This window comes from Callospermophilus lateralis, chromosome 10 (assembly GCF_048772815.1).
Source record: "Callospermophilus lateralis isolate mCalLat2 chromosome 10, mCalLat2.hap1, whole genome shotgun sequence".
NCBI lineage: Eukaryota > Metazoa > Chordata > Mammalia > Rodentia > Sciuridae > Callospermophilus > Callospermophilus lateralis.
In genome coordinates, this window is record NC_135314.1 from 40,758,250 (window position 1) to 40,777,617 (window position 19,368).

At 50.1% G+C, this 19,368-nt stretch overlaps 1 protein-coding gene and 1 non-coding gene across 6 annotated transcripts; both read left to right on the forward strand.

Moving 5' to 3' along the window:
• The first annotated feature begins 533 nt into the window (after positions 1-533).
• Eif4g1 (eukaryotic translation initiation factor 4 gamma 1) lies at positions 534-19,046 on the forward strand. Of its 5 annotated transcripts, none has more exons than XM_076868160.1 (33): positions 534-669; positions 1,464-1,520; positions 1,746-1,839; positions 2,133-2,219; positions 3,292-3,468; positions 3,661-3,760; positions 5,031-5,143; positions 5,955-6,047; positions 6,247-6,316; positions 6,598-7,428; positions 7,696-7,784; positions 7,881-8,067; positions 8,156-8,289; positions 8,409-8,567; positions 8,768-8,956; positions 9,134-9,331; positions 9,678-9,824; positions 10,020-10,256; positions 10,418-10,522; positions 10,626-10,785; positions 10,996-11,096; positions 11,923-12,025; positions 12,249-12,351; positions 12,585-12,817; positions 12,962-13,080; positions 13,189-13,361; positions 13,779-13,904; positions 14,061-14,142; positions 15,323-15,421; positions 15,517-15,651; positions 15,782-15,863; positions 16,004-16,144; positions 18,421-19,046. In XM_076868160.1, the coding sequence occupies exons 3-33, from the start codon at positions 1,780-1,782 to the stop codon at positions 18,603-18,605; spliced, it is 4,818 nt and encodes a 1,605-aa protein (XP_076724275.1). In that variant the 5' UTR covers positions 534-669; positions 1,464-1,520; positions 1,746-1,779; the 3' UTR covers positions 18,606-19,046. The 5 variants fall into 5 exon arrangements, with proteins under 5 accessions (XP_076724275.1, XP_076724276.1, XP_076724277.1 ...); XM_076868161.1 differs by having other exon boundaries at positions 8,771-8,956; XM_076868162.1 differs by lacking the exon at positions 2,133-2,219.
• On the forward strand, positions 10,841-10,916 carry LOC143409060 (small nucleolar RNA SNORD66). The gene has a single exon (XR_013092572.1). It is a non-coding gene; the product is annotated as a small nucleolar RNA SNORD66 (small nucleolar RNA).
• Positions 19,047-19,368: the final 322 nt, after the last annotated feature.

Sequence of the window (19,368 nt, forward strand, 5' to 3'; positions counted from 1 at the left end):
ACTGTCCCTTCTGATCTCCAAGATTTGGCTGTCTGGCAAAGGTCTCGCAGTTGCTGCTTCTGTCCTTATTCTGAATTTTTCATGACTGACTTCTGCCCCTCCGTAGGAGTGGCTGATTTTCGTAAACAACGAGGCTACTCAAGTTACTTCTTTGGTTAGAATGTTTCAATTCTTTTAGGGTAACATTTAATTTCTTTTGTGAAGCCTTTCAATGATCTAATGTACACCATTTTAAAAGCCTGCATAATAAGTATTGTACCATAATTTACTTACCCAGCACCAAGTTTAATTTTAGTATTCTCAACTCCGGGTTGACACCTCGCCTAGCACTTATATGCAGTGAATAAATGCTTGCGCAAAGTATGAATGAACTAAAGAACCGCCAAACAGCCAGAGAAAGGGGTCGGTCTGGGAGTTTCAGAGTTCGGAAGGGGACACGGGGGCGGGTAGTAGCTGTCACGTGATGGGGCGGGGCAAATCCCATGTGCTCCCCGGCGCTGGGCGCCCGGCGCGGCTCCGCCCTCGGCGCCGGTCACGTGGGGGCGCCGGCTGCGCCTGCGGAGAAGCGGTGGCCGCCGAGCGGGATCTGTGCGGGGAGCCGGAAATGGTTGTGGACTACGTCTGTGCGGCTGCGTGGGGCTCGGCCGCGCGGACTGAAGGAGACTGAAGGTAAAGCCGCCATGTCCGGGCTCGACCCGGCCCCCCCACCCCCTCCCCCCGCATCCGCCGCCATCCGGGCCGGGACCGGCCACCCTGCGCCACCGCCCCGGCGCCCTGGCCCCAAGGCCCAAACCCGGACCCCGGCCCGCCGGGGCCCCGATCCCCGGCCCACGTGTGCCCGGCCTGGCCCGGCCTGGCTGCGAGTGGGGGTGGGGGAGCGCGGGGCCGAATCGTGCGGGCCCTGCGGGCTGGGAGGGCGCCCGGCTCGCTGGAAGCGATATGCGGTCTCCACCCGACCCAAGGAGGCCCGGCAGCCTGCGGGCACAAGCACGGCGGCTCCTGGCCTGTCGCCCCCTCCCCCCTTCGCGGCCGGGCCGCCGGGAAGTGACACGTTGTTCTTTGGCACTGGCCGGCACTGCGCAAGGAGGGCGCAGGGGAGGGAGGCGGCGGCGGCGGGCAGGGAGGAGCCCCCAGCCCCGCCCGCCCTTCCAGGCCGACCCTCACTTGCCTGAAACCGGCTTCTCTGTGGCCACCGCCCGCCTGGGCTTTTAGGGCCTGACTCCCGCCCTTCCTGGCCTACACTCCTGGGCGGCGGCAGGCTTCGCCTCTGGCTCCGCGAGGGTGCCCCCGCGGCAGGGATACCTTGTGTGTCCCCGGGTGGTGGGGGGTGGGGACACCACGGCCGAAGCAGCCTGCTCCGTTTGTGATCCGGGAGCCTGGTGCCAGCGAGACCTGGAATTTCCGGTCTGGTTGGTCTTGGGCCCCGCGGAGCCAGGTTGATACCCCTCACCTCCCAACCCCAGGCCCTCGGATGCCCAGAACCTGTAGGCCGCACCGTGGACTTATTCTTTACCGAGGGGGTGAGTGTGGGGGCTGTTTCAGCAGGGCCCGGGTGTGGGGTTGGATGTGATGCGTGTTTGACAACATGTTGGTGGGGACACAGGCTGAATATTTTCTGCTCCTTCACTCCCTTGGCACCTCCTGGGCTCCGTGTTGAACCCAGCCCTTGCTTCAACCCTTACCCCACTCAGTTTGCTTTATGCTTGGGTCTCTTCCTTTTTCCAAGCTCCACTCTTTCCTAACAGGTGCTGGGGGGACCCTGATGTGGCACCAAATGAAATGAACAAAGCTCCACAGCCCACAGGCCCCCCACCCACCCCATCCCCTGGACTCCCACAGGTAATTAGGGAGGAATTAGCAGGACTGGGATGGGGGTGGGGGAGACCAGGCAGTCCGACAGGAGCAGGTTTCAACCTCTGGATTTTCCCAGCCCCATCAGTGTCAGGGCAAAGTGCAGCTGTCTGCTGCCAAACTGAGACAGGGCCCATGGCTGTCCCTGGGGGCTGTCACAGGGAGGGGGTATGTAGACTGCTGAGGCTCTTGCTGCAGATCTGCTCCCCTTATTTCACCAGCTTGGGTTTCAGCCCCAACGGGGCTTCCCCTCTTGCTGAACTCTGGTCTCCCCCCTTCAGCCAGCGTTTCCCCCGGGGCAGACAGCACCGGTGGTGTTCAGTACGCCACAAGCAACACAAATGAACACGCCTTCTCAGCCCCGCCAGGTGAGGGGCTTTGGGAGGGGAGTAGGGGGCCTGGGTGGAAACTGGAAAGCTTCTGCAAATTTGGGCCTAGGATGGAAACTGGAAGCTGTGTACCTGGCCCCAACTTCCTGACAGTTGCTTTGTGTTCTTTCATCTGGCTCTGCACTTTGTGCTATTGATTTTGGTGTCTGGTCCCTTGAGGAAGTATGTAGTCGGTGAGGGTGGCATTATTGGGGTCCTTATGCGTGAGATTGGGGACAGTGCTATGGGCCCTGCTGCCAACTCTTGCTTTCCTATTTCCTTTTCCTGGGAGGTTGCTATTGCTCTGTTCTCCTTTCCTATTTTTCTTTGGACTGTTGAGAAAAACTTTCCAGCTAGTTTTTGCCTTTATCTCTTCCCCAAGTTCTTCCTCACTAAGTAGGATTCTTTCCTACCTCCTTCATTTTGCCCCCATCACCTTGGGGATAATTCTCTTCTTTCCTATCCCCATGTGCTCTCAGGGAGGATTCAGGTCTCTGCAGGTAATACCCCTTTCCTAATCCTGGACTGTCTCCTGATCTCAACCCTGCCCTCTATCTAGTCAGGGGCTAGACACAGATTGGGGGGTCTTTAGGGTGGGGACTTAATTGCTGTTTAGGTCTTGAGTTTGACCTGAGTTATGCATGTAGGGGCTAAATATTGAAGAATGAGTATCTGGAAACTGGGAGACTTGCATGTTAGCAGTTAGCTGCTCAGTGCCTTAGGTGGAACAGTGCATGCTGGGGAGTGTGTTGCCTGAAAGGGCCTTACTTTAGGCATGATGCATCTGTTTGTTAGGAATCCTCTGCAGAGGGGTAGTCTGGAGGTGACATGAGTATGCATGGCAGTGAGTAATTAAATATACACATGGATGCAAGGTGTTCATCTGAATTTGAAGGGTATGAGTGAGTACAAGAGGCCGCTTAACCCTTAGCTGATCAAGTGGGTTTTGGAAGGATTGGTCTCCATGCTCTGAAGCCCACAGTACTTCTCTACAGAGACATTGTAGAGTGCTAATTTTGCTGTTCAAGTTCCTCCCCTTCCTGATGCTAACTGCTTTCTTCCCTCCTGACAGCACTTCTACCCTAGCCGGGCCCAGCCCCCAAGCAGTGCAGCCACCCGAGTGCAGAGTGCAGCCCCCGCCCGCCCTGGCCCAGCTGCCCATGTCTACCCCGCTGGATCCCAAGTAATGATGATCCCGTCCCAGATCTCCTACTCAGCCTCCCAGGGGGCCTACTACATCCCTGGACAGGTGAGGCTGGAATTTTGGTGTCTATAAGCCACAGACCTTGTACCCCAATCCTTACTTCTCCCACCCTGACCCTCTAGTCCCATCTCTTCTCCAGGGGTGGAACTGCTTGTTTTACTTTGTCATTATAGTCTGATATGGTGCTGGTAAGCTCCCCTCAATTCCTCTTCCCTCTTCCTCCCCATCCCCCACTAGGGGCGTTCCACATATGTTGTCCCGACACAGCAGTACCCTGTGCAGCCAGGAGCTCCAGGCTTCTATCCCGGTGCAAGCCCCACTGAGTTTGGGACTTACGGTAAGCGGGGGAAGGAGTCAGGTGAGAATGTCCTAGAAAGCATCCAAATTGATTTGTTGCTTTCTAAAGCATAAGATCCTTCCTAGGCATGGCTTTTGGTCTAAATATAATAGGGCTAATAGGTGGTAGGGATTGGTGCTCAATATTTAACTGGTGTTGGTGGGTGAGGGGAGATTTGATCCTCTGCCAACAGAATTGAAGTCTCCAGGTCAAGAAATGTAGGGTTTGGGGGCTGGGGCTGTAGCTCAGCAGCAGAGCGCTTGCCTAGCATGTGTGAGGCACTGGGTTCCATCCTCAGCACGACATTAAAAAGAAAAGAAAATTAAAGAAAGGCATTCTGTCCAACTACAACTACAAAAAGAAATTAAAAAAAAAAAAATGCAGGGTTTGGTTCCAGCTCCAGAACCTGTTAGTGGACTTTCCTTGTGATACTCCTTCTGTGGTCAGGGGTTGGCATATAGCATGATTTGGGGAGGTTTTTGTAGATGTGTTTTATTTATGTTCTAGGGAAGGATTAGTCTGTTCTTTATGCCAGTGGTTTCTCAAATTTTTTTCTACCAGGAAAAATTTTGAGTATGTATCTTTAGTGCATGTATAGTTGTGTTTGTGTGTATGTATGGCTAATTTAAGTAACACTGTGGCAGTCATTGAAAAAAAAGTGGAAATTATGGATGAGATTACAGATACATCTCATTTTGGAGACCATTGTTTTGAAGACCACTGCTTTGAGGAATTAACTTGTCTTTATCCTGAACCCAGTTCATACTGTTTTTGTGTGTGTTTGTTTCCTTTCCCCCTGCAAAGGGGCAGGATGCTAGAACTGGACTTAGGTTGAGTTGAACACAAGAGTTAGCAAATCTCTTATTTCTCATTCCCAGCCAAAGAGCTGATTCTTTTTCGGCTTCACAGTACATATGTGTGTATTGCTAGGGCTAGAGTGCTTACATGGAGTCCCTTGTGGAATAGAATAGAGACTTCCAGGTAGCTGGTGTGTGGTGGGGAAGGAGTGTCTGCCTACAAGGTTGTGTGTGCGTGCATGCGTGCGTGTTTGCGTGTATGTGTCAGTATCAGGAATTCTTGTAAACGCGGTTCAGACTGGTTCCCCAGCTTTGACAGACACCTAATTCCCTGGGGGAGGAGGGCGGGGCAGGGCAAGGGGCTGGCTTGGGTGATGAGAGGTTCTGGAGGTGGAAAGTCTTCAAGCAGGCATTAGTATATAGTTGGGCCTTGACGCCGCCACCATTCTTTCTTTCTGTCCCCCTCCCCCAAGCTGGCGCCTACTACCCAGCCCAAGGTGTGCAGCAGTTTCCTGCTGGCGTGGCCCCCGCCCCAGTTTTGATGAACCAGCCACCCCAGATTGCTCCAAAGAGGGAGCGTAAAACGGTGAGTAGCTGCAGGGGGCTCTGGGACAGGGAGAACTCTAGCACCACTGGGACATTGTGCCTGTGGGAGCAAGAACTTAGAAAAGGTCTTCAACTGATGGAATGCAGAGAGAGTGGGGGGGTCACAGAATGTTCAGGTTCTTTGTAAGGTACTAAGGTACTTTAGTGTAGACTCAACTCATGGGAAGACTGAAGTGGCTAGCAGGGAAATTCCCATGAGACTTGGGCTCTGGTAGGGGCTTCATAAGAACTATGCTTGGTTTTGGGTTTCTGATGGCTTGTCTTGGAAATGGTGTGTTTTCTGTGGCCCCACCCCCTAGTCCTGGAAGCTCTGGAGGCCTCCGCCTCTGCTTAGTCCTCAAGCCCTGGGCGTGGTGCCCAGAATAGGGTGCCAGGGCTGGGGAAGCCGCTGAGTCACCCTGGCTCCACCCACTGGATCTGGGCCCTGCCCCCAGAGATCAGGCCGACTAGCCACAAGTGAGCCATCTGGGTGCTAGATGGGGGTCCTAGGCCCCAGGGTGTGCAGCCACTGACTTGGGGACTGCTGGCCAGGGCAGAGGTGAGGGAGGGAGGGGCATTGTGATGTACAGGGCTGCTCTGTGAGGTCAAGGGTCTCTTAGGGGTGGGGGTTAGGGCAGGGACTGCAAGAGCAGCTGGATGGGTTGACAGTAGAACTCATGGGGTTTCTGGCACCCACCCACCTACTGCCCAGTAGGGGGTGGGGGGTTGGCCCAGAGTCTTAGGAGTAGGGCAGGGTGGAGAGGTGGGCTCCTCCTGCTTCCCCGCTCATTCCATAGCTTTCTTTTCCCCAGATTCGAATTCGAGATCCAAACCAAGGAGGGAAGGATATCACTGAGGAGATCATGTCAGGGGCCCGGACTGCCTCCACACCCACCCCTCCCCAGGTACTGCCTCCTTTTTTGAGTGATACCTTGACTGGAATGACTTTTCTATCTTGAGCTCCTAAGTACCTTGTGTATTTCCTGAAGGGTTTTGTTTCCCTGCTTTCCTGAATTTCTAGGCAGGGTTAAAGTAGAAATGGCCTAGTAAAGAAGGGTTGTAGGATTGTTCAGTGCAAACTTGGTAACCCTTTGTGTCCTGCAGACGGCGGGAGGTGGTCAGGAGCCTCAAGCTAATGGGGAGACGCCCCAGGTTGCTGTCATTGTCCGGCCAGGTAAGAAAGCCAGTGGGAAGGAGCTTTTATGGGAAATAGAATGTAGCAATTGGAAATTCCAGGAAGGTGGATTGACTTGAACTGGGTACTACAGAAGAATGAGGTTTTGGGTAGTAGATTCAAGGGTGGGTGATATTTTAGATGAGAAGGGGAAATAATTTCAATGTGAAGTTTGAAGGGTGAGATGGAAATGTTCAATTAGGAGTGTTCTGGGTAGGAGGAGAAGTAATAACAGTGAAGGACCTGGCTTCAGATACTCATTCTTCCTTCCTGTGGTGCAGATGACCGGTCGCAGGGAGCAGTCATTGGGGGCCGGTCAGGTCTGCCTGGCCCAGAGCACAGCCCTTCAGAATCCCAGCCTTCATCACCTTCTCCGACCCCATCACCCCCCCCAATCTTGGAACCGGGGTCTGAGCCTAATCTTGGAGTCCTTTCTATTTCTGGGGACACTATGACAACGGGGATGATACAAATGTCTGTAGAAGAATCTACTCCTATCTCCCGTGAAACTGGGGAGCCATACTGCCTCTCTCCAGAACCCACTCCTCTTGCTGAACCTATACTGGAAGTAGAAGTGACACTTAGCAAACCAGTTCCAGAATCTGAGTTCGCTTCCAGTCCTCTCCAGGTTCCCACTCCCCTGGCATCTCACAAGTTGGAAATTCATGAGCCTAATGGCATGGTCCCATCTGAGGATCTGGAACCAGAGGTGGAATCAAGTCCAGAGCTTGTTCCTCCCCCTCTTCCGGCTTGCCCTTCCGAATCTCCTGTGCTTGTTGCTCCAACTGCCCAACCTGAGGAACTGCTCAATGGAGCCCCCTCGCCACCAGCTGTGGACTTAAGCCCAGTTAGTGAGCCAGAAGAGCAGGCCAAGGAGGTTACCGTATCAGTGGCTTCCCCCACCATCCTCTCTGTTACTTCAGCTTCGCCAGCTTCGGCTCCTCCAGCTATTTCCTCTGCTCAGGAGGAGGAAATGGAGGAAGAAGAGGAAGAAGAAGAAGAAGTAGGAGAAGCTGAGAATGAGAAGGGAGGAGAGGAACTCCTCCCTCCAGAGAGTGCCCCTGTCCCAGCCCACTTGTCCCAGAATTTGGAGGCGCCAGCAGTCACTCAAGGTAAGGTGTTTGCTGGATGGTGGAGGTGGGGCAAGCTGCAGGGTGGAGCTCTTGTCTTCATTGATGACCTCCCATTTGGGCAGATTCTCTGGGTTATGGAAGCCCTGTGACTGAACCAACCTAAAAGCTTGAATAAGAACTTTTAAAACTTGTGAGCCTAGAGTGGATGGGTTGGGAAGAGAAAGGATTGTACTGTGATTACTTTGTATTTTTTCCATGGGTTTGGGGTACTCTTTAGTTATTCCCACTTTTTTTTTTTTTTTTAAGTGGCAGTATCCGTGCCAAAGAGGAGACGGAAAATTAAGGAGCTCAATAAGAAGGAGGCTGTGGGAGACCTTCTGGATGCCTTCAAGGAGGTAAGGAAAGCAGCTAATAGGGGAAGGGAGAGGATAGAGTTTGGGTATGAAACAGTGGTTATTTTGCAACCCAAACTGGGTGTTGTATGGTTACAGGTAAACCCAGCAGTACCAGAGGTGGAGAATCAGCCTCCCATAGGCAATAATCCAGGTCCAGAGTCTGAGGGTAGCAGTGTGCCCCCACGACCTGAGGAAACAGATGAGACTTGGGACTCAAAGGAGGACAAAATCCACAATGCTGAGAACATCCAACCTGGGGAACAGAAATATGAATACAGATCAGGTATGCTGAAGGAAGTGTTGAGAATGACTGATAGTTCTTGTCAGGGTCATAGGAGACAGAAATATGATTAATGCATCTTCTGTTGCAGATCAGTGGAAGCCTCTGAATCTTGAGGAGAAAAAGCGCTATGACCGTGAGTTCCTGCTTGGCTTTCAATTCATCTTTGCCAGTATGCAGAAGCCGGAGGGATTGCCCCATATTACTGATGTGGTGCTTGACAAGGTTGGTGGTTTGATGGGGAGGAGGGTAAGTTTGACATGGACTGAAGAGGAGCCTGAGGCTCAGAAAGACTAGTCAATAATCTCTGGTTGCTTTTGAGACCTTCTTTGTCTTCTTCGCAGGCCAATAAAACACCACTGCGGTCGCTGGATCCCTCCAGGCTACCTGGCATAAATTGTGGTCCAGACTTCACTCCATCCTTTGCCAACTTTGGCCGACCAGCCCTTAGCAATCGTGGGCCCCCAAGGGGTGGGCCAGGTGGGGAGCTTCCCCGAGGGCCGGTGAGTGGGGCTAGATAAAGAGGCAGATGGGCAAGGTGTCAGGGTCTCAGGTGTGTTTTGTTGCGGGATGGGGAGAAGTCTACCCTGGAGATGTGTGGTATCGGGGTCATGTGTTGTGCTGCCCTGGAGATGTGTGGTATCAGGGTCATGTGTTGTGCTTCTGGACTTTGTATCTTCACTTGTCCTAATCCCTTGCTTAGCAGGCTGGTCTGGGGCCCAGGCGTTCTCAGCAGGGTCCCCGAAAGGAACCACGCAAAATCATTGCCACCGTGTTGATGACTGAAGATATAAAACTGAACAAAGCAGAGAAGGCCTGGAAACCTAGCAGCAAGCGGACAGCGGCTGATAAGGATCGCGGTGAAGAAGATGCTGATGGCAGCAAAACCCAGGTACTGGCAAGTCCCGCTGTTGGTCTCTATTCCTGCTCAGAGATCTGAGCCCACTTTGCTCTCATACTGACCACTAGTACCAAACTCTGTTCCCCCCATCCTCTCATGTCCTTCCTAGCAGCCTTTGTCTCAGAACCTCACTGGATATGTGACTTCTCTGTCCCCTCTTCCCTATAGGACCTGTTCCGCAGGGTACGCTCCATCCTGAATAAGCTGACACCCCAGATGTTCCAACAGCTTATGAAGCAGGTGACACAGCTGGCCATTGACACGGAGGAACGCCTCAAAGGGGTCATTGACCTTATCTTTGAGAAGGCCATTTCAGAGCCCAACTTCTCTGTGGCCTATGCCAACATGTGCCGTTGCCTCATGGCGGTTAGTTTCCACTGTTTTCTAAATCTCATCATCTTCTAACTTCTTATCAAGGCTTCTAGAGTCTAGCTTCTGGGTTCCCCTCTTGTCTGTGCTGTTAATGGCAGCCAGGAAGGGGCAGAGTCAGGGTCAGAGGTCTTCCGGGTCAGGTGGTTAAAGACTCTTGGTCTTGGGGCTGGGGTTTTGTCTAAGTGGTACAGTGCTCGCGGGTTTGAGCCTCAGCACTACGTAAAAATAAATAAAGGTGTTGTATTCAATTACAACCAAAAAAATATATTAAGAAGAAGACGACTCTTGACCTTCCTTGCCCTGGACAGGTCTGAGTGTGACATTCTCTTTGACATAACAGCTGAAAGTGCCCACTACAGAAAAGCCAACGGTAACTGTGAACTTCCGAAAACTGCTGTTAAATCGATGTCAGAAAGAATTTGAGAAAGACAAAGATGATGACGAAGTGTTTGAAAAAAAACAAAAAGAGATGGATGAAGCTGCTTCGGTGAGAAAACCTACTTTTAAATTAATTACTACCCTCCAGGTGCTAGTAGGTTGTAGAATTTGGGTGGGTATAAGGGGGGTTATTGACATCCTTGGTAGGTGGATCTCTGCCTTTATTGGATATACATATAGTAGAGAAGAGTTTTAGCCAAGTATCTGGTATCTTTGAAATGGATTCCTGTGCTGTGACTGGCAGGCAGAGGAACGGGGACGCCTGAAGGAAGAGTTGGAAGAGGCTCGGGACATAGCACGGCGGCGCTCTTTAGGGAATATAAAGTTTATTGGGGAGTTGTTCAAGCTGAAGATGTTAACGGAGGCTATAATGCATGATTGTGTGGTCAAACTACTCAAGAACCATGATGAAGAGTCCCTGGAATGCCTCTGTCGTTTGCTTACCACCATTGGCAAAGACCTGGACTTTGCAAAAGCCAAGGTAGGGGCACTTCAGTGTGAAAGTGGAAGGTTGAAGCATGTGCGGCCCAGTCCACTTATGACATTCTTGTTAGTCTGGTGGATCTGTGCTGCTGAGCCACAGCATTGGAAGGGGAGGTATTTATTACAAGTTCCTGATCTGATCTCTTTGCTTCTTCCTAGCCCCGAATGGATCAATATTTCAACCAGATGGAAAAAATCATTAAAGAAAAGAAGACATCATCTCGCATCCGCTTCATGCTACAGGATGTGCTAGATCTGCGACAGGTATGAGTGTTCCCTCCTTGCTACCACCAGTCTGCTTCTCCCAGTTCTTAATACTATCATCTGGCCCTTCCTAATAAAATTACAACTGGCTTCCTCTTCACAGAGTAACTGGGTGCCACGCCGAGGGGATCAGGGTCCTAAGACAATTGATCAGATCCACAAGGAGGCTGAGATGGAAGAGCATCGGGAACACATCAAAGTGCAGCAGCTCATGGCCAAGGGCAGCGACAAGCGTCGGGGTGGCCCTCCAGGCCCACCCATTAGTGAGTTGGAGGCTAGGACGAAGGAATGGGCAGGAAGGGACTGAGGGGTTATTCTTTCCGCTGATGACTTCTTGTTAGTGCCACGTGTCTGGGCCACTGAGACCCCATGATGGAACTGAGGATCTGAGGAAGGGAGGCTTAAGGTGGCCCAAGGGGAAGGGGCTACTAGGATTTATTCATTATTCCAGTATGTCCCCCTTTTTGTCCCAGGCCGTGGCCTTCCACTTGTTGATGATGGTGGCTGGAACACAGTTCCTATCAGCAAAGGCAGCCGCCCCATTGACACTTCACGACTCACCAAGATCACAAAGGTATGGGTATGTGCTCGTGGGGTGGAGGGTAAAGAGGGATCAGGCAAGCATCAAGCTCAGGTTTGCATCTTTGTTTGATGGGAGAGGTAGCTGCTGAGTTTTTAGACTCACTATTTAGATTGTTAAAGACAGAACCACTAACTCCTAGGGATTTATTCACATTGGTCTGGGTAAACTGTTAACACATGCCAAATCTGGTCCATTACCTGCTTCTGTATATCCCATGAGACAAGAATAGTTTTTATGTTTTTAAATTGTTGAGAGAAAAAAAAAATAAGTAGTATTTCATGACAGGAATTACATAAAATTTTAATTTCAGTGTCTATAGTATAATTGTGCTGGGAATGGTGGTGCACTCCTGTAATTCCAACTGCTTGGGAGGTTGAGGCAGGAGGATCTCAAGATCAAGGCCAACCTCTGCAGTTTAGCAAGACCCCATCTTAAAAGAAAAAAAAATGAAAAAAAGGGCTGGAGATGTAGTTCAGGTAGAGTGTCCCTGGGTTCAGTCTCCATTTCCTGATGCATGTATAATGTGTATATATACACACACACAAGTTTTGCTGGAATACAGCTGCATTCATTCCTTTTAAATGTCATCCAGGACTGCTTTCATGCTATAGTGGCAGAGTTGAGTAGTTGCAATAGAGACTCTGACTTACAAAGCTAAATTACATAAGTAAATTTTTTTGCTTTCTGGCCTTTTACAGAAAGTTTGCCTGACCCCTGATCTGGGGTATTCACTACTGGTGTGGCTGTGTGTGGTGGTACTGGCCAAGAACTTTGGCCAGGTCAGACCCAAGATTCTCTACTCCCTTTTCTTCTGCAGCCTGGCTCCATTGATTCCAACAACCAGCTCTTTGCACCTGGAGGGCGACTGAGCTGGGGCAAGGGCAGCAGTGGGGGCTCAGGAGCCAAGCCCTCAGATGCAGGTATGGAAGGCCACTATAAGGAGCTGAGTGATTATTAATCTAAGCTCTCTTGATGACAGAGCCTTACCTATACCTATATGAGTGGTTAGGTATGCAGGAGGCATATAGGTGGTGCTAGATGTTTAATTGCTTTCTCAGCCTGGACTTGAGTGTTCTAAACTGGCAAGTTGGAGAGAAAATGCAAGAAAGTGGAGATTTTAATCCAGGTTTTCTGCCTCCCCAGCTTCAGAAGCTGCTCGCCCAGCTACTAGTACATTGAATCGCTTCTCAGCCCTTCAACAAGCAGTACCCACAGAGAGCACAGATAACAGACGTGTGGTGCAGAGGTGAGATTTTCTAGAGGTCTTTGTTCTTGACATTGAGAATACTATGTGTGGGTTTTTCTTGTTTTCCCCAACCTGGGAGTTTCTCACCTGTAATGCTCCAAGCCCTTGGTTAAGTTTAAGGCACATTCCTGATGCCATCAAAGAGGCCCAGCAGTTGCTCAGCATGTTGGGTAATTATATGAGTGAGTTCCTGGCAGTACAGGTAAGAGACAATGTGCCTATCTTTCTTCCAGGAGTAGCTTGAGCCGGGAACGAGGTGAGAAGACTGGGGACCGGGGAGACAGACTAGAGCGGAGTGAACGAGGAGGTGAACGTGGGGACCGACTTGATAGAGCACGGACACCTGCTACTAAGAGAAGTTTCAGCAAAGAAGTGGAGGAGCGGAGTAGAGAGCGGCCCTCCCAGCCTGAGGGACTTCGCAAGGCAGCTAGCCTCACAGAGGATCGGGACCGTGGGCGAGATGCTGGTGAGGGGCTGGGAGAATGGAGAAGAAAGGGTGTTGGCTAGTGTGGGTCTAGCTGGTCCCTATCTCTCAGGAGGTCCAGGCCCTGTTTGCTAAGAAGACTAGAACTAAAGAATCTGGGATCTGTGTTCTCCCCCCACCCTTCAGTGAAGCGGGAAACCACCCTACCACCGGTGAGCCCCCCGAAGGCCTCACTTTCTGAGGAGGAGCTGGAAAAGAAATCTAAGGCCATCATCGAGGAATATCTCCATCTCAATGACATGAAGGTCAGCAGTGGGGGATGGGCTTGAGCTATTGCCAGGTGGGTAGGGTAGGAGCATTTGGGGGTACAGGGTTTGGACCAGGCTTGACTGCTTTCTCCCTGTTCCCCTTAGGAGGCAGTGCAGTGTGTGCAGGAGCTGGCCTCACCCTCTCTGCTGTTCATCTTTGTGCGGCATGGCATTGAGTCCACGCTGGAGCGCAGCACCATTGCTCGTGAGCATATGGGGCGGCTGCTGCACCAGCTGCTCTGTGCTGGGCACCTTTCTACTGCCCAGTACTACCAAGGGTATGACCAACTTCTGTGGGCCTCCCATATTTCATATACCCATAAGTTATTTTCCCTTTGTTGGGACCCCTGGAACTTTGTGTTTAAGGGTGTAGGCCCATTTGGGCATGCATGGTGGTACATGCCTATAATCCCAGCTCCTCTGGAGTTTGAGGCAGGAGATGCAAGTTCGAGGCCAGTCTGGGCAACATAGTAAGACCTTGTCTCAAAACAATGTAGGTTCAACTATCTTGGTCAACATTGCCTAGAGGTTGGTGAGGCATCCAAGGACAAGAAAGTGACCTTAGCTTGAGATAAACTCTCTGTTCCTGGAGGGTACCATAAGTTGAACTTAAGTCATGCTATGTTAACCCAGAAGCAGAGTGGAGGTCTGGGCTATCTTATCCAGGATGGCCTGACTTTGAATTCCCTTTGCAGGCTGTATGAAATCCTGGAATTGGCTGAGGACATGGAAATTGACATCCCCCATGTGTGGCTTTACCTGGCAGAATTGGTAACACCCATTCTGCAGGACGGTGGGATACCTATGGGAGAGCTGTTCAGGTAAGTTCCCCCCTTGGAATTCAGGGACGGTAGAGACTGTAGGAAAGACGGAAGGGAGGGAGCTGTGATAGGTTGGATGGCTATATTTGGAGAGGGATGGAGTGGTGGTGAGAAGGCCATAGAAGCTGTCATCACTGGGGTTTTCTCTTTTTATAGGGAGATTACAAAGCCTCTGAGACCTTTAGGCAAAGCTACTTCCCTGTTGCTAGAGATCCTGGGCCTTCTATGCAAAAGCATGGTGAGTGGGCCTCTTACTGGGTGGTATGCATGATTTCTGTATGGTTTTTGCTACTCCCTGTGGCTGTGAATCCACATGGTCCTTTCTTGGGCTAGAGTTTTGGTGATGGCAGGACCATGTTGGTATCTGAGAGGAAATGCTGAGGTGGGCATTCTCCTTCATATACTTTCTATCATGAGTTCTGGAGAAGGCCAAAGAAAATAGCAGTGTAAGATTCTACACTGTTGTTGATTCATTCATTCATTCAACAAGCATTCCTTTGAATATTTACAACCTAGTGAACACTGGGGATACAGCATTGAGTGAAATGCAGTTATGAAACACTAGTTGGTAGAGAAAAGGTAAGAAATGACAGCTTATTAAAAGACACAGTGTATGGTGGAGAGTGAAACAGTAATTGAAAAAGGAGTATCTAAAGTATTGTGAGGTTGCTAAGTATTTGCCAGTGTTTACTACAGAAGGTTTTCTTTGAAAGGCGCTGAAGCTGCTTTTGAAAGTTAATTGGTGACTGACGAATATAAAGTCGAAAAGATGGAGAAAGGCAAGTTGGGTGTGGTACTTAGTGGTAGTGAGAAGCTGGGATACGCAATTGCAGAGGAGTTCAGCTACCTGGAAACTGGAGGAGTGCGACTAGATTGAAAAGGACTCAGATTGTTCATTTTGTGAGGACTTCTAACATTTTCTGAATTTAGGAAACAAGTAGGCATACTGTGTTACAAGTTATCTTTCTGTAAGCACACATTTGTTACTTGGGATAATGACAAGCTGTATCAAAAAAAAAAAGAAATGTAGGTAAGAATGGAAGACACTAGAGTGAGGCATTTGGATTTTTAAGATTCAGTAATGAGAATCCTGCAAAAGCTGGTTGATGTTTTTTCCTAGGGGCTTAAATCATTTCCCCCACCCTAGCATCATAGCACTGTAGTGATGCATGAGGTTGTTTTTTCTTTCTTTCTTTTTTTTTTTTTTTTTTAAAGTAACTTGCATATTTGAATGACAGTTGTGCTCTGCACTAGACTGAAGGCATCGAAGGACTCTGCCTAAGTGTTACCATTGTGGCATCCTTAGCTCCTGGTAGATACCTAGTGGGCTTTCAGTGAATATTTGTTGGATGTCTGTTTTGGAACTGTTGGATCTTTAAAGAGATACAAGGTTGCTTAGTTGTTCTTATGTTTTTCAGGGTCCCAAAAAGGTAGGGATGCTTTGGCGAGAGGCTGGACTCAGCTGGAAAGAATTTCTACCCGAAGGCCAGGACGTTGGTGCATTTGTCGCTGAACAGGTTTGGGGCTGTTAAAACATTAATTTTAGCATTTGAATTTAGCTAGTCATCTTCTTCCCTCATCTGACCTCTTGACTGGGCATATTTGATTGCAGAAGGTGGAGTATACCCTAGGAGAGGAGTCAGAAAGCCCTGGCCAGAGGGCACTCCCCTTCGAGGAGCTGAGCAGGCAGCTGGAGAAGCTGCTGAAGGAGGGTAGCAGTAACCAGCGGGTGTTCGACTGGATAGACGTATGTTTCTCCGGGATGTTGGGGGAGGGATAGAAGAAAGGCATTACTTGTGGTGGGGTGGAGGATGGCAAGCATGGAGACTGAGGGGCAACAAGTCAGAACTTATGGGCCATTTGTTTTTCCTGCACAGGCCAACCTGAGTGAGCAACAGATAGCATCCAACACATTAGTTCGAGCCCTTATGAAAACTGTCTGCTATTCTGCAATTATCTGTAAGAGAAGCCAGGGAGATGGCAGGGAAAGGGGTGGGCCTCATGGACAAAAGGGAGGGAAAAGGATTTCAGTCTGGCCTCCTGGGGCTGAACCACTCTAAGGCTGCATTGTTCCACTTATCCCTTCTTCTTCCCTATAGTTGAGACTCCTCTCCGAGTGGATGTTGCAGTGCTGAAAGCACGAGCAAGACTGCTACAGAAATACCTATGTGATGAGCAGAAGGAGCTGCAAGCGCTCTATGCCCTCCAAGCCCTTGTAGTGACCTTAGAGCAGCCCGCCAGTAAGAGCCAGACTGCAGGGACAGAGGTGGGGTGGAGGGATTGCCACATAGCAGGGGTGGTTGTGGAAGGGACTCAACCAAGAAAGGTGGGTAATTAAGCGGAGAGCAAAATGCCCTGATGATTTGATTACTTTCCCCTGCATAGTTTTTCCTTGCCTACAAATTTTTTTCAGTTAACCTTGAAGGTTAATTGATTTCTTGCTTTTATAAAGCCTAGCTATCTGTTAGATGCCAATAGTGCAGAGATGATAAATGATAGCATCTTTTGTCCCACTCTGCCTGACACAAGTCTGAAATGCTTTGCTTAACCTTGCCTCCTTTTCATCATCACAACTGTTGTTTAGGGTAGATGGTATTATCCCCATTTTCCAATAAGGAGACTGAGGCTTAGGTTAACATGTCTGAGATTGTGTATTCTGCGAATAGATATGTGTCAGGTTATTGGTAATCATAGGAAGTTTAGCATAGTTCCCGTGGTGGCGTGGAGTCAGTAACAAAAATAAGTTATTGAAAAGAGGGGTCTGAGGAATGGTAAGTGGGAATTAGCTAAGAGACAGATGGAGGGAGGACCTGCGTAACCAAAGGCACTGTGTATATAGATTCTCAAGTAGAAGGAATGTGACGTGAGACAGAGGAGCTGCTGAAGGGAAGGTCAGTGCAGGAGAGCACAGTGACCAATTGGTATGAGGCAGGAGGGGCTGGAGAGATGGACAGGGACTGGGTCCTGCAGGGCTGGGTGAATGGCAAGGTCTTTGGGATTTTACCTAAGGGCCAGGTAAGGCCCAAAGGGCCTGAAGCAAGGGAGAAAAGAATTTTTATTTTTTAGATCATTGACTATACTGGGAAATAATGGTTTGGAGTGGGATGAGAGTGTAGGAGAACCATTTGTGGTTCCATCTTCCTGGTGATAGTGGATAGTGAGGGAAAGGGTGAGCAGATTCAAGAGATACTTAGGAAATGGAGTTGACAGCTGTTAGTCACAGACCTGGGGTGGGGGACATAACTGATTGGAAGTCACAAGTGGCTCTCACAGTAGTTTGAGGTAGGGGAGGTGATAATGTGATGCCATCTGCCACTGGGGTGAGAAACATTGGGTCAAGTTGAGTTCATGGTATTCCGGGGTCAGGGCTCAGAGACGGTAGGTAGGTAGGCGGGAATTTGGATCCATTTGGGGAGAATGTAGCCAGGTTAGGAAGCACATCTGTCAGGTGCTAGCATAGGGTAATAAGTACCTGTGTAAGTCACAAGAAGATGTAGGATTGCCCAATGGGGTTGGGATGACAATGGGCCGGGACTAAAGGAGCACAATGACCTGTGGACAAAGATAATTTTGGATAGGGAAGTAGAAGAAAATGCTACCATGTTTCAGAGAGTTCAGTAAGAGCAGACTTGAAAGGATTTCTGAAATGTAAAAACATGTTATCACCCTGGCAAAAACAGTATTTGGTGGCGCAGGAATTAGGCCCTGGATTGGAAAGGACTGAAATAATGACTCAGATGGGAAAGGGAGATAGCAAGTATAGATAGAATCTTACATTGAGCTTGAATTAGTGGTTCTAAGGGGGCCCTTTGTGTACCTGGAAGAATACTCTGTCGTCCTGTTTTTTAGGAGTGTCATTTGGTTTGGAAAGATAGGCAATGTCATGTGGAAAGTGCTTAAGGAAGCCCTGAAGTGGCCAGTGCTGGAGAAGGGGTTAAAGCATTGGAGGGTACTTAAATCTTGTAGAGAATTTACTAGGAAATTGGTATGAGGCAGGAGGGGCAAAAAAGAAAGGGTCTTCTAGCAAAGGAGATAGCACCCCTCAAAAGTGTTAAAGGTTGGAGAGGGTTCAGGAGATGTATGGGATGTATGGGAAGGAAGAGGAAATGGGGATCGAAGGTCAGGATCTTTGGGGGGGACTGGTGGATGTTCTAGGCTATACCCTTAACATTTGTGGTACACTTGTGAGTCCCTAAATCCAGGAGTATGAATTCTGCATGTAGTTTTCCACATTAAATATATCACAAGTAGAGACCTTTGAAGCTGCAAAGGTGAGGCTGGGCAAGTTTGTAAAGCTTTTTTCGATGGCTGACTCACTTCTGCGCATTGGTCTCTTAGATCATGAGATTAGCATCCTGTCAGGCCTAGTCACTCTGGAATGCTCAAGATACAAATGTCAGGGTGGTAGGTCAGGGCCTTGTTTAACATAGAAATCCCTAGGGACAGAGGAATCCCTAGGGACAGGGTAGCATGGCTGTGGCCAGTCATTTCTAACTGCTGTCCTGATGGCTTGCAGACCTGCTTCGGATGTTCTTTGATGCCCTGTATGATGAGGATGTGGTGAAGGAGGACGCCTTCTACAGCTGGGAGAGCAGCAAGGATCCCGCTGAGCAGCAGGGCAAGGGAGTGGCCCTTAAATCTGTCACAGCTTTCTTCAATTGGCTTCGTGAGGCCGAGGAGGAGGAGTCCGACCACAACTGAGGGCGGGTGGGGCTGGGGACTTGGAGCCCCATGGACACGCGGATGGCCCGGCCAGCCGCCTGGACTGCAGGGGGGCGGCAGCGGCGGCGGCGGTGGCAGTGGGTGCCTGTAGTGCGATGTGTCTGAGCTAATAAAGTGGCTGAAGAGGCAGGATGGCTTGGGGCTGCCTGGGGCCCCCCTCCAGGATGCTGCCAGGTGTCCCTTTCCCCCTGGGGCACAGAGATATATTATATATAAAGTCTTGAAATTTGGTGTGTCTTGGGGGGAGGGCACCACCGCCTGCCCCTGGGGTCCTTTTTTATTTTCTGAAAATCACTCTTGGGACTGCCGTCCTCGCTGCTGGGGGCATATGCCCCAGCCCCTGCACCACCCCTGCTGCTGCCTGGGCAGGGGGAAGGGGGGGGCACGGTGCCTGTAATTATTAAACATGAATTCAATTAAGTTCACTGCCTCTGCTTTGTGGCCTGCTCCCTTTGGAGAAAGGGTATGGATAGGTGGGCGTCTTTCCAGAGCTGGCACCTCTCCTGACCCATGATTTTGGGGATCTGAGAAGCCACTGCCTTTTAGGATCTGGTGTGGATGTGAGGAGTTCACTCTTGGTTATGAGAGGAGAGGGAAGTCTGGTACCTGTGGAATACTTAATAGAAGATAATTGCCGGACTATTGCTCTTACCTGAATGTGATCCATTCCCCTGTATGCCAAGAAGTCTCTGGGTTTCGTCAGATGGCAGAGAAGCCCTTCTGACTTGAGGATGTCCTCTTT